The sequence below is a fragment of the Jaculus jaculus genome, chromosome 4 (genome assembly GCF_020740685.1).
Source record: "Jaculus jaculus isolate mJacJac1 chromosome 4, mJacJac1.mat.Y.cur, whole genome shotgun sequence".
In the NCBI taxonomy this organism is placed as follows: Eukaryota; Metazoa; Chordata; class Mammalia; order Rodentia; family Dipodidae; genus Jaculus; species Jaculus jaculus.
The window spans coordinates 82,020,760-82,035,330 of NC_059105.1; the positions used below are offsets into that span (position 1 = coordinate 82,020,760).

The window sequence follows — 14,571 nt, forward strand, 5'->3', positions numbered from 1 at the left end:
GAGCATGGAAAGCTACAGTACATGGACAGTTCACATGTGTACCATTGGTCACTTTGTCCAGACTAAGCACCAGGAAGTCATCTGTACATCACATCATCCATTTCATACAGACCTTGAAGTAAGGGGGTTGAGGAACTTATTTTAGAAGATTCCTACTAGTTACTTTCCTGCCTGTAATTTTGGAAGACTTGGAATGGTGGTATTCAGTTACTCTATTTTTAGCAATAAGTGTTTTTAAATGAAGCAACTTTTGCTTAATAATGAAAAAAATCAATTTCCCCTCTAGATTATTTCAACACCCTATAATTTAAGACTTTAAAAAAAATTGATATCCAAAAAAGAAGTCGTTAAACTTTTTATGCTCCCGTGCTGCCCCCTGGTGGAGTACAGTCAGTAGACTGAGCCAGTGCCCTCCAAGAACTTGAAGACGCCCAAGTTGCCACCTTGGCAAAAAAAAAAAAAAAAAAAAAAAACTAAACTAAAGAGAAAAAACAGCAAAACGCTCATAATTTTAATCATTTAAACATAGAATCAGAAATTACTGAGATATTTTACATTTTTGGGCTAAGTTTCAAAATCTTATGTTACATTTATACCATGTATTTATATAGACTAGCCACAATTTACTTCCTCAACATAGAAAACATTGCATTTACACATTTAAAAATTACTCATCTACATTTTAAAGCTAGGGCATCACATTAAAAGTAATGTCTTCTTTTAGTTACTTTTAAGAACTTTTGTTGAGTTTTAGTGAAAGAAACCTTAAACTTCAGGGGAAGTAGGTCACTTGCCATAAGTAGTAGGTTTACTATAAAATGACAAAGAAAACGGCAATAACATTCTCCATGGATCCAGTACGGACCCGCCGGAGAAGACACAGAGCTGTGGGTGTGAGGTGGGGCAGGCGCACTTTCTGATGTGACTCAGTGTTAGCTAATGCTGCATCATCCAGAATCACTGTGCGTTAGGCTTCCTTTACTAAATGTCAATCCTGTAAGTAACCAACAGTTCGGTAATAGACTTACCTTACACCCCTTTCTGTGCTAGAGAAAATGACCACTTGCCACCGGTGCTGTTCACATACACTTGGTTCCGCCTTTAGCCAGTTGACAGAACATTGGATGGTGGCTGACACGGGCTGGGACCATCTTTCTGGCTCCTTCACTGTGCCACCAATGTGATGCATTTTTCCATGAAAGGAGCATGTGACCTAGAATTTTGATTGTTCTTTTAGTTACCCACGTTAATCATGGCACAGGAGAGCTGTGGGAAGAGGGCTGAAGGACATGCTGCTTCAGAAATGAGAAATAGGCTTTGTTCTTTAGAAATTTGCTCAAGTTTTTTCCAAGCTGTAAGGAAACTCAAATGAGCTTGTTGAGTTTGTAGCAGGAAGACATGATGATGGATCCTGACAAAGCTTCAGCAAAGTGGGGTTCTAAAATAGAATTTCTCCCTCAGAGATGTAACATCACTAATTACCCAGAGTAATAATCAGAATATCAAGTGTAAGTTACCATTCAAATAGCTTTTAGGATGCTGAAATAGGAAAGAAAGCATATGCCAGAAGACTTATAAGCCCCACATGTCAGGTGATAGTATATCATGATATGGTAACATATGGAGGAATACAGTTTTTAAAACAAGTTGTCCTTATAGGCCTATATACTTGCTTATTTAAACAATATATTCACCAGGCGTGGTGGTGCACACTTTTAATCCCAGCACTTGGGAGGCAGAGGTAGGAGGATCACCATGAGTTTAGGCCACCCTGAGACTACAGAGTGACTTCCAGGTAAGCCTGGGTTAGAGTGAGACCCAATCTTGAAAAGAAAGAAAACAATTATTCATTTTAGTAGTTTAGCAGAAAGTATTAATTATATTGCTGGCCTACAGCTGAGAACCCAGGAGTTAAGATTGACATTTATTAGTCTTTGATTTCTTTTTTCCTTAAATTTACAAACTGAGCTGACAGTCAAAACTGTACATTCTGAAAAAAAAGCAACAGTTTAATTTACAGAATCGTTTTTCTCATAAAACAACTGAGGGGACAGAAAGGAAGAGAGAAGTAAAAGAGACTCATGAGGGAGATGTGAACCCTACTTCATCTGCATTCATTTCTCGTTGATTATCCTTTTTATGGTTTTTAAGGGTTCTGAATTTCTTCCGTTGAATTTTCAGCTTTGGGTAATTTTGCCGATCAACAGTATTTTGCAGTGGTGCTCAACGGAAGTGAAAGAAGATGAAATTCAGAGAAATCTATGTATCACTTTAGTAGGCCAGCTTACAAGTTAGGAAAGGAAGTGCTGTAGCGAGTGTTAGTTCAACTGAAGCTCTCCCACCATCACCATGGGCCCAGTATTGCTTAGCACAGATAATCCAGGCCTGATTCCAAAGGACTTCTGCTTTTTGGCCTGTTGAGAATAAGAGGAAAACTTTATGAATGATCTAGCTGGAAATCTTTTTCTTGGCTGACATGTTCATTTGTAGAAGTCAGTTTGGGGCTCTGACTTTATATTTTTAACAAAACATTAAAACTTTGTCTTATTTTTGTTTTCTAATTTGTTAATGATTCACATTAAGAAATGACAAGTTAGATGTTAATTGAGTGATTTTTTTTATTCCTCTATCACCTGGAAATTAACCTCCATACACAGATTCCATCCTTGCCTGAGTATACCAGTTTAATGGTCCACATGGTTATTGGAGTCTCCCCATTCCAAAATCACAGCTGGTTGTTTCTGTTTCTAACTTATTTGTTCCTAATTGGGCTTCCTTAGTTTCGGTGTCAACTAAAGTGGATCATTTGTTAGACGTGCGCTGAGCAGAGCGGAATGTGGTAAATGGCATGCAGCTCTTCCAGTTGAAGCCCCCTCCTCTTGTTCTTTCTACTGTGCCCTTGTGTGTAGCTCTGCCTCTTAAACGTTCTCATGTGCCAATCAGCTTGGCTCATCTTCTTTCCTCGTGTATTTTATTCTAAAACTCTGGGGGTTTAAGTAAGAAAGGACTGATTATCCCTTAGGAAAACCCATTGGGTTATCCCTCTAATTTTCCCAAGAAATATAACCAGCCTTCAAGGCATGTGAACAGACCATGTGTCCAGGGTTGGTGTTCTTCATGTGTGTTATCATAGCATACATATAATACTCCAGACCAGGAGCCATTGCTCAGTGACTTCTTTCTCTTCTTTGTCTAAAAATACAGGATTTATTGGATCATTCGTGTACATCGGGGAGTGGCTCTGGCCTTCCTTTCCTGGTACAAAGAACAGTGGCTCGCCAGATTACACTGTTGGAGTGTGTCGGTAATTCTTTCTTCCGCTTTCTTTCTGAGTAACAGACCAAGTTAGTTGTAGTTATGGAAGGAGAATAGAACACGGACAGTCTGCTTCTTGTTGCCTGTTGCCTCCTTATTAAACTCAGGAGGCGCCATTCAGCCCTGTGGAATAGCTTACTAAACTTGAGGGGATCTGAGATAGTCATGGGTTCTCTGTGACTCCTGCTTGAACTCCCAAACACATTGAAGTTTGTTAAAGGGGTCTGTACTGTGCTATCTAGGATAGAGAAGTGGGTGATGGGAAATATTAAAATAAACAGATACAGCTGTTCCTTATTATAGGGCTTGAATGACCAGGTAAGTAAGATTTTAGATAGTGATGTCATTTACCACAGTGCTCCTTCCTGCTATCCCCACACTTAAGTTATTATTATAGAAAGAGAGACAGAGAGAGAGAGAGAGAGAGAGAGAGAGAGAGAGAGAGAGAGAGAGAAAGAAAGTGTGTATGTGTGTGTTTGTGTGTGTGTGTGTAGGTCAGACACCCTTAGGGAATTAGTCCTCTCCTTTTGCCTTGTCTGAGACAGGTTGTTGCTGGGAAGGTCAGACTAATTGGCTTCCCATGGTTACAGGTGTGTTGGGACTATAGTTATGTGCACCACTTTGCTTCTGGCTTTACATGGGTGCTAGTGATCTGAACTCTTGTCTGCAGGCTTGCAAAACCTATAGTACCTGTAGCCACTGTACCATCTCTCCAACCTCCCTTCCCTTTAAGAGTCTCATGCTCTACTACTGAATGATCTAGTCAAGATTCTCCTTCCTTTAAAAAGAAATTATAGTATGTCTAATTACTATGTGTCAACTAAAAACAAAATGCTATATATCCTTGAAAAACCTGAAAGGAATTTTTATGTACGGTGCTTTTATAACTACTCCCTTATTAAAAACTATACATTTTATCATTTTCTCCATATTGGAAACAATTTTTAAGTTGATGTCTTAATGGTATGTGTATAATTCATGCTCTTTTCTCCAGTTAAGCCCACACACCTTCCCCTGTATTTGTGCACATCAGAAGTATTTTAAAAGACTGCATAGTAATTGACTGTTATGTTGAATAAGATCTTGCACACATTCTTCCTCTCTTGAGCAGAATGAATTCCTGTTAATTTGGGGGTCTCTGAGTCAAACGTGAATTTTTATGACTTTATATATACTACAGGACAATGGTGAAAAGTGCCTTTCTTCTTTTTTGTGGGGAGGGCACAGAGTCTCATATAGCCTAGGCTGGTCTAGAACTCAGTATGTAACAAAAGCTGACTTTTGGGAGTCTAGGCATGGACCACCATGGTCAGCCAGAGTTCTTGTAGAGAGTTAATACTTCCAGGTAGCACAACAAGTTTTCATTAGTTTCTTGTTGAGGTGACAAGCAGGGATGGCCGCAGTAGCAGCACTGGTGTGGCACTGTCTCCATCGCTGTCTTCCCAGTGCTCAGGCCTTGTTTGGGAGGAGGATGTTACAGCTCCTGCCCCTCACCTTTTGTTTTGGGGAGGCTGCTGGTCGTTATAAGCTGCCTCCATCACTTCGTGCTCTGAAAGGGGGACACTGACACTCTGAGAAGTAGGAAATGGGATGGGAAGCAGTCAGGTGACCTTCAGGAGCTCCTGTGACCTTTTTTCTAGGTCTAAATCTACCACCACTGTTTTCCCACTGTGCAAAATTCCACATGGGGCTGAAACTAGAGAAAGATAGAAAAATCCCAGATGTGCTTACTACCTACAGTCAGAATTGTTTTCTTGCACTAACTAGCACCCTGTTTGGCAATGAACGGGAATGCCTGGGTAATGGTGGGAAGGCAGTGAAGGGGTACACCTATCTTGCTCGCCTTCTCCCCTCTGCTCAGTCACTCGCCATTCACTCTGCTCACTCACAGGACGGTGCTGTTCATCTAGGTTGGCCCTCAAGATTAGCTCCAGAGTCCAATTGCACCTGTAAGCATGTGTGCAATTTTTAATTTGGTAGATATTCTTCAACATTTCTGAACTAGTGTAAAGTTGATGGACTGCACTTTGGTGGTCGGCCGCCAAGACTTTGAGGAAGACAGCGCCTCAGAGCTGCGGAGCTGGCTCAGTGAGGGCGAGCGCTGCTGCGCAGGCACGAAGGCTGGCGTTCAGTCCTGTGACCCCAGCACTGGTGAGGGGCCGGGAGAGCCGGCTGGAGGGTTGCTGGAACTCCCTGGTCAGCCAGTATAACTGACTTTGGTGAGAGACATTGTCTCGGAGAAATAAAGAACATCAGAGTGATAGAGGAGGATGCTTGACATTTTCCTCTGACTTCTGTGGTGTGCACTCGGGGCCTGCATGGTGTACGTACACACAATTAATTTTTTTTGTTTATTTCTATTTATTTATTTGAGAATGACAGACAGAGAGAGAAAGGGGGAGAAAGAGAGTGAGTGAGAGAGAGAGAGAGAGAGAGAGAGAATGAGAATGGGTGCACTAGGCCTTCCAACCACTGCAGATGAACTCCAGATGCATACGCCCCCTTGTGCATCTGGCTTATGTGGGTCCTGGGGAACTGAGCCTTGAACTGGGGTCCTTAGGCTTCACAGGCAAGTGCTTAGGTACTAAGCCATTTCTCCAGCCCCACAATTTTTTAAGGAGGAAAAGAAGTTGGTAGTGTTTGCATGGTACAGTTTTGAATAAAAATGTAGATGAGCATTTTCGTTCAAATACCTGAGTTGACTCAGATCTATGCCCTGTGGCCTCTAAATGTCAGGTGCCTTGGGCACACCCTTTATGGGGCTTCCTTACCATGGCTTCTGGGCACCTCTTCCTGTTTTAGGGGTTTCTACATGAAGTTGTATTTGTTCAAAAGCATGTGACAACCTAAAAACATTCGAAAACTATTGTAATAGGTTTCTGTTTTAATTTTCTTGTTCCGTCATGTCACATCCCTTCTGTTTTCTTTTGTTCAAAGGAAAAGGGATTTGAGACAACTCAGGGATGGTTTTCTTTCCTTCCCAGTGGAACACTGAAGGCAGAGGGAGATCAGAGATACTCACTGGCAGCAGCAGATTAGCATATCATTTTAGCAGTCATGGACATTGTAACATCTTAGTGCTAATCCTCATCCTGGGTTGCAAATGCAGAGCAGTTCCTCTGACTTTGTCAGTCTCACGAAGAGCACTAACTGGCCATACTTAGATATTTTGAAAATAGTCATTGCTATGAATAGGGTCATTGGTTATTATCAGGGAACCTTCCACATTACCAAGACCACTCCCAGTGCTGTACATGGAACCCAGGGCCTCAACACATGCGAGGCAAGTGCTTGACCATCAGGCCATACCCCCAGCCTGAGCCAGCGGTTTGCAACTGCTTTCTTTCTGTGCTTGGTTTCTCAGAGGCTTTGTTTTCCTGCACACATCTGTATTCTCCTCGTATGCAGGTGGGACTGCAGCTGCTTATTACAGCCTTGTGATCCCTGCAGCCACCACATGCCTGGGCAGAAGCCCCTCTTCCCTGCAGTTTATCTCCCACTGCATCGCTGTCCAGGCAGGGTATACCCCGTGTTGATACCCATAGCCTTGGGATAATTACCTCCTCAGTCTAACTTCCCCAAACACCCCTACCTATAATTAAGGAAGAGCTGAAAAGTATGTGGTCGCGGCAAGAAGGCGGGGGCGGGGGTGGGGAGGGATTTGGTCAGATGGGTCAGATCACAAGTCTCAAAATATGCTCTCCCAGCAGCCTTTTCAGCAGAGTCCACATGTGTCACAGGGAGTATGTAATACACAAACACTCATGACCAGTGTCAGCAAGCAGAACTGTTCTGGGAATATCTGTTCAAGACTGCAGATCCCCTCTGGAAATAGACCTTCCTCCAAAAATTCCTTTAGGGACAGCACATTTGATGATCTCCTACACAGCACTGCATTCTGATAGTTTTGTTTATGCTTTTGAGCCTCAGAACACATATCTCAGACAGTCTCGGTGAAAAGAAATGCATATGTGCTTGCAGATTTGCCTGTGGTTCTCCTATGAATCAGAAACCATTCAGTTGCTTAGCTATCTCCCCCTTCCTCTTTCCTTCCGCTGTGGTTTCAGCACCACTTTAAATCTAATCATCTGTACCATTTTCTAAATTTTATTAACTCATGCCTCTTAAAAAATCGTATGTGTGCATACCTTTCTGAAATTTGAATATGAACTCAGCAATTCAGTTCAGAAGGCACCCTCTTATCACGGTAGGATGGTCGGGGAGGGGCAGATTTGGATGTCTTTATAGACAGAAGTGGTCATATCCCCGAACTGCCTTTCCCCGGCAAAGGAGGGCTGTGATGGAGAGTTTCAGGCACTAGGCTTATGGTGCTTCAGGCTGGCTGTGTCCTTGTGTCATCTCTGTCTCACTGTCCACAGGGAAAGGCAGGTATGGAGAGGTGTGGAGAGGCAGCTGGCAAGGGGAAAATGTCGCTGTAAAGATCTTCTCCTCCCGCGATGAAAAGTCATGGTTCAGGGAGACAGAACTGTACAACACCGTCATGCTGAGGCACGAGAATATTTTAGGTAAGTACTAGGACAAGTCTCTCATGCACTGGCTTTTCAGCCGTCATTGCCCGCCCTTGCCCCTTGTTGCTTTGCCAGACCTGAATTTTAAGTTCTCTTCTAGGAAGTGACATCAGGACCCTCAACATTTATATGCTATTTCATTTTATTTTAGCACCTATTTCTTGTTTGAATCTTCAAATAAGTTCTGAGAGTCTCTGCGAGGTAAAAACGAAATCTGCTATTGCTCATTCTTATTCTACATCTGCAGATGGGTATTTCAGCAACAAACACTTGCCCCATATTGTTCACTTCAAGGCATCATGGGCTGTTCTACTTACCCCACCTTTCCTGAATACTTAATACGTGAATCAAACTAAGAAAGGTCTTTGGATTCTTTCCTGGAGATTCACAGCTCCCAGGGACATCATAATTAGATGCACATTCCCTTACACGAGGCGTCATTTTTTAAAGACCCAGATTTACAGAGGGACTCAGCATCCATTTTAACTTGGAAATTCCTCTCATACTTCTGTGGCTCACAAGCTATAGATGAATTTTCATCATCTTATCTCTATAGCTTAGCAACACTTCAGAAATCTGTAAAGTGCCCACTGAAATCCTGTGATGACAGGAGAGAGGGTGAACATATTCCCCAGTCCTATTGACTTGTATATTTGGAAGTCTCTCTAAATGGATTTATGCTAATGGATGTATGATGAATGCTGCCTAGAGTGCGGCAGTAGAGGTAAAGCTTGTGTAGAACTGACTGGATAGGGTAGTGTTGGCCGCTGTTTGGCTGCTGGATTAGGTCTAGCCAATCATAAGACCATTGTATAATTCACTTCTACCTGACTCCTGTCAATTCAGCATTCAAATCTGAGTCGCGTTGCTAGTAAGGAATAGTAAGGCGGTGGCCCACAGCTCTGCAGCATGGTGGTGATGCTGCCTCTCAGAATGTCTTCAGAGTCAGCTGCTGATCCCTCCCTACCCCTGCTTTTCAGGTCCCGTCATCTGCAAATGCTTCTCTCTGAGGAGGTTGCTGTCAGCTTCCTGTTTCTGACCCTTCACTCCACACACAATTCTTTCCCTTTGGGGAGCAGAGAGAGCCCTGCAGCATTGATGACTTCCAGACCTGACATTCCTCACTTGCTATTTTTGAATTCTAAGGAGTTCCTTAAGCTTCAGCTACAAACACATTCACACATGGCTACAACAGTATTTGCTATTCAGTGGGAGTGACTGCCTCACATGTTCGGGTGAGCTTGTATTTATTAACACTAGGGATATTCTTTTGTTTTAATGTTTGTGTGTGTACATATGATCGTGTATATGAATGAGGGTGCACACATACAATGGCATACATGCAGAGGCTACAGGATAGCCCCAAGGGTCAGTCCTTGCCATCCACCTTGTTTGAGCCAGCATCTCTTATTCACTGCTATAAACAGCAGGCCCACAAGCTTCTGGGGTTCTCCTGACCTCACCTCCCATCTTGCTGGAGGAGGGCTGGAATTACAGACTCACTGCTGTGTCTGGCTTTACATAGATTCCTGTGATCTGAACTCAGGTCTTCATGGCTACCCATCCTGTGCTTTACCTACTAAGCCATCTCTGCACCTCTGGATTGTTCTTGCTCATCCCCGGTCCTCTTTCCACTCTCTGACCATTCCGCCCTCCACTAAAACATCTCAGTCCCTGCTGGTTCCTCCCAGTGGTATTATCTGCACGCCTTCACATGGTAGTCTAATGAAACGTATCTTTCACTGCCTGTGTGGCATTTTGGGTCCATGTGTAAAGCAGTAATGACAGCCATAACACCACCACCAAGAATGATGGTGGCCTGTTTACTCTGCACTGGGCTCTGCGGGCTTCCTGCGTGGGCTCTCTTCACCATGCCAGAACAGGGAAGGTGCTCTCTTTATCCCAGTTGTAACTGATGAGGGTGTTCTGCTCAGTGAAGAGAAATAGGGAGCCGGGAGCCATGCTAGTCAGTGTAATGTGTGTTCGTAATGAGTGTGCACACATACCACTGCACACCGATGGTGGTCAGGGGTCAATTTTTAGGAGTCAGCCCTTGCCCTTCACTGCATTTGAGGCAGGGTTTCTCTCTGTGGACCTAGCTCTATTGTTGTTTGCTATATTTGCTGTGAGTTTCGGGGAAATTTTCCTGTCTCCCCCTTCCATTTCATCAACTGCATGCTGGGATTACACAGGATTGCTTTCTCACATCTTCTCACTTCTTCCTTGGGGTCTGGAGAGGATTGAACTCAGGTACTCAGGTAGTGGATGCTTTATCCCCTGAGCCATCCCCTTAGCCACCCTAGCCAGTCACTTAACCACAGTTCACTGCTGTGTGCCAGATGGCCACATAGCGGAAGAGTTGCTTCTCAGATTGTGGACTCAGAGCAGGGGCTGAACGTTCATCAGAATTCCCCTCAAATGCCCAGCCTGCCCTCTACCACGGGCCAGGCTGAGGTGCACGCCTCGTTGTGTTGGAAGCCATAGAGTGTGTAAACATGGAGCTTCTCTTCATGGACGACTCACACACTCTTAGGAAGCTTGTGAGGCGTGAGTCCTGTTGAAGGAAAGGTGCATCTACACATCCTCTCTCATACTTCTGGTCACCCGCCCAGTGCACAGAGTGCTCCAGATCTCGCTGTGCTTTGCAGATTGTCTCTTATCCAGGCACGGGAATTGCATGACTTGTGATTCCATGTATTTTACACCAAGGACACAACTCACTTCCACTGTGCTTGCATTCACACCATAACCCACCCCATGCTAATACCCAGGAAAATATTTACTAAATTGGATTTGATTTCAAGGGACATTTGGAAGGTAACTTTGCAGTAGTGAATTCATATGTATGAGAAGTTAGATTCCCGTGGTGTGACCACATAGTGTCAAGTACTGCCTGTTTCTTCTTACCAGCAGCATGTAGAAATTCTGAATTCATGAGAGCCTTCTATCCACATCACAAAGCTGTATGGAGGTTAGGGTTCCTACAGTTGAGAAAGCTCATAGAAATGGACATTTTTTTTTTTCAGTTAAACAATTACACATTTTCCCTTGCTTTAACAGTTTTTTTTTTTTATAAGAAAGCTTTTTTTTTTCTTTGTTTATTTATTTATTTGAGAGCAACAGACAGAGTGAGAAAGAGGCAGAGAGAGAGACACAGAGAGAATGGGCACACCAGGGCCTCCAGCCACTGCATACGAACTCCAGACATGTGCGCCCCCTTGTGCTTCTGGCTAACGTGGGTCCTGGGGAGTTGAGGCTTGAACTGGGGTCCTTAGGCTTCACAGGCAAGTGCTTAACCGCTAAGCCATTTCTCCAGCCCCCTTGCTTTAAAAGTTTTCTGGACATGCTCTATTTTCTGTGATCATTTTGCTTTCTATTAAAAGAGCATACTGTGTTTTGAATAGGTTTCTCCCCTCCCTCCTCCTTATTTTTTACTTTACTTGTTTCTTGAGACAGGTTTTGGCTGTGTTACCCATATTGGCTCCAAACTCTTGGGCTTAAGCACCTCTCAGGCCCCAGCCTCCAAATCATTGGGACTACAGGCACATGCTACACTGTGCCCAGCTTTTATATACTTGTGTTGTTTTTATCAGATCATGGCCCCTCCCACCTAGGAGTTTGTTAATTCTAGCTCCCAGAACATACAGTTAAATTCTACTTATCCTGTCAGCATTCCTTCCACACACTCCCACAGAGAAGTCTGGGCCCTCATTGTTTATTCCCTGAATTAAACCTGGATAATAGTATCTTTCAAATGGGCTGCCTTCAATCTTAAGCCTGACTTCTACTCTAGTATGGGAGTCAGCATGTAAGTGGCCCAAGCAGCACTGAGCCATATGATATTGGGAAACTGCTTTCTAATTTGGGAACTCTAGGAGGCTCACTGTTGAGTCTGAGCATTATTTCTCCATCAGTGAAACTGAGGCATTTGATGAATATAGGAAGCTACTCCAAGTTCAGTTTCATATTCACTGAGGTGTCTTTGCTCCACCTTCTTTGAGAAGGTCTCTTGGCACTGTAAATGCAAATGATCTGCCAGACTAGACTGAAAGGAGCATCAGACCTGTGACCTTTGGATTCTCCTTGTTCTACCTCCTCTTGTCTTAGATGCATTGGGATTACCAATGCATGTGCCACTTTGCATCTGGCTTTACGTGGGTGCTGGGAAATTTAATCCAGGCTGGCAGGTTTTGTAAACAAGTACCTTTAACTTTTGGGTCATCTTCCCAGTCCTCATTTCATACTCTTAAAAAATTATAGTAAAATGTACATAACAGTTATCATTTTATACATTTTAAGCAGACAGTTCAGTGACATTAAATGCATTTGCATTGTTGTATAACTCTCACTATTATTTAATTCTGGAATTGTCTTGTGCTCTGAAAAGAGTCCTACTGACTGTTTAACCAGTCAGAATTTCTTGTGATTAATTAAGAGTGATGCAAACTTGCTCTGAACATTGTTAACTTATAAAGCTTTTATGATTTTCATTGAGCCATGGGCTATTTTAAAAGAAAATCATAAAGAGCTATTTTTAAATAATTACTATATATATATTAGGTATTGTATTAAGCATTGTGCATGCAATATCACTTACTTTCATAATTACCCTTTTGGATAAATGCCATTATCCTCATCTTGTAAATGAAGAAACCAGGGTTTGGATTTTACATGACTTGGTCGGAACCATCCAGCTCAGGGATGGTGAAGCCAGTGTGAGTTTAGCCTTGAGACCCAGCCTTAGTGGTCTCACATCTCCACTCTCAGCAGCTGCTCAGAGCAGCTGGTTCCTGAGAGCATTGGCCCTGAAAGTTCACAGGGTGTTGATCTCCACTTAAGACTTGCTTTATTTTGCTTCTTGGGAAGCCAGTGAGGATGTCTCTGACTGAACCAAGAGGCATTTGGCCAAGTCACTTTCTCCCTGTGTTAGAAACCTGTGTGTCTGTGCTAGACTCCCAACCTCTGGACACCTATTCAGCCTCTCAACAATAGAGTGCTTTCATTCCCAACCACAAATATCCAATGGCAATGCTCCAGCATTGTGAGGGAAATACAGTCCTATAAACCTGACAGAGTTGGAAAAGCTCCTGCTTGTTTCAAAGTCATTTTTCCTGATGGTTGAACATAATGAATGGGGCAAACAGAATCTTTCTTTAAGACCTAAGGGCCTTAGGGAAGGTGAGAATAAAAATTTGCATATTACATATTATCATTCCCTGAGGGAAGAAGTCATTAGAGGCTACACAGATATGTATTAGCAATTAGGTTTCTGTTGAGTGCTTTTATGATCTGGGATCTTTATTTTGGGGAATGTTAATAACAACTAAGGGTTCCTTTAATGTGCTCAAAAGTTTCCTTACAATGTCTAGGAGGTAGCTTCTCTCTATCCACATTTGTTAAGACCAGTTGAGATGCCACTTCTGGGAATCTATCATCATATATGCTCCCAGTGATATGTATTTATTTATTTATTTAAAGGCAAGTTTATTAGCACACTTCAGAGTACAGCAGGCCTGGCAGTAGCTTGCCTTCTCTGAACTATGATAATTCCATTTCTGGGCTTCTGTGTGACTCTGGACACTACAGGTTATGGTGTGGATTTTCATGTGTTCTTAATGTGTTCTTCTCTCTAGGTTTCATTGCTTCAGATATGACGTCCAGACACTCCAGTACTCAGTTGTGGTTAATTACACATTACCATGAAATGGGCTCCTTGTATGACTACCTTCAGCTCACGACTCTGGATACAGTCAGCTGCCTTCGAATAGTGCTGTCTATAGCTAGTGGACTCGCACATTTGCACATAGAAATATTTGGGACCCAAGGGAAGCCAGCCATTGCCCATCGAGATTTAAAGAGCAAAAACATCCTGGTAAAGAAGAATGGACAGTGTTGCATAGCAGATTTGGGTAAATTAAAGAAAATTGCATGTTTATGTGTGTATAGTACCCATGCATGTTTGTGTGGGCATGGGTGCACATTTGGGTACAGGTGCATGCACATATGTGTGTGTGCCTGTGGAGGCCACAGGTCATCCGACAGTGTCTTCTTAGCCACTCTTCACCTTATCCTCTGAGCAGGGTCTCTTGCTGAACTTGGGGCTCACTGATTCAGCTAGACCAGTTAGCCAGTGAGCCCCGGATTAACTGTGTCTGCCTCCTTGGTGCTGGGATTGCAGATTTGCATCTCCATGCCTTTTGTTATTAACTTGGTAATGTGAGTACTGGGGACCCAAGCTCATGTTCTCGTGTGTGTGGGCACACACTGACCCACCGATCTTTCTTCCCAGTTTCTTAAAAATATGGTAATTGCCACTTTTACTAATGCTGTACTCCATCTTAGCCAAGTTGTACCTCTTTTTCCCCGTAACATGTTATGCCAAAATGTTTCAAATATTTAGAGAAGTTTGAAAGGACTTCACAGTTTGCAACTGTGTCAGGTACTCTGACAACGTCAACATGGGTGTTAGTATACCATTCTTCTTTCTTATCAGGTAAAACTTTCATGCCATGGAACACACAAATCGTGACAAAAGCTGTAAGCTCCAAATCTTAATGTTTAGGCTTTCCCATATCTTCAAAGTCACCATAGATTCTTTAAGTCATTTCCAATTTTCCCCATTCTTGAGATGCAATCAATACTGGTGTGTTCTGATTCATGTGACTTTTACATGAAAGTAGGTGCAGAATGAAATGAATGAATTTTTCTTTTCAAAGTATCTGGAAGC

General features: G+C 42.9%; 1 protein-coding gene across 3 annotated transcripts in view; it reads left to right on the forward strand.

The window, feature by feature from the left end:
• The window catches only part of Acvr1 (activin A receptor type 1), a 142,367-nt gene that overhangs the window by 107,337 nt on the left and 20,459 nt on the right, over positions 1 to 14,571 (forward strand). For all 3 annotated transcript variants that reach the window (XM_045147985.1, XM_045147987.1, XM_045147986.1), the window contains exons 6-8: positions 3,205 to 3,304; positions 7,695 to 7,841; positions 13,478 to 13,753. In XM_045147985.1, coding sequence (XP_045003920.1) covers positions 3,205 to 3,304; positions 7,695 to 7,841; positions 13,478 to 13,753 — 523 coding nt within the window. The remainder of the gene's footprint in view (positions 1 to 3,204; positions 3,305 to 7,694; positions 7,842 to 13,477; positions 13,754 to 14,571) is intronic.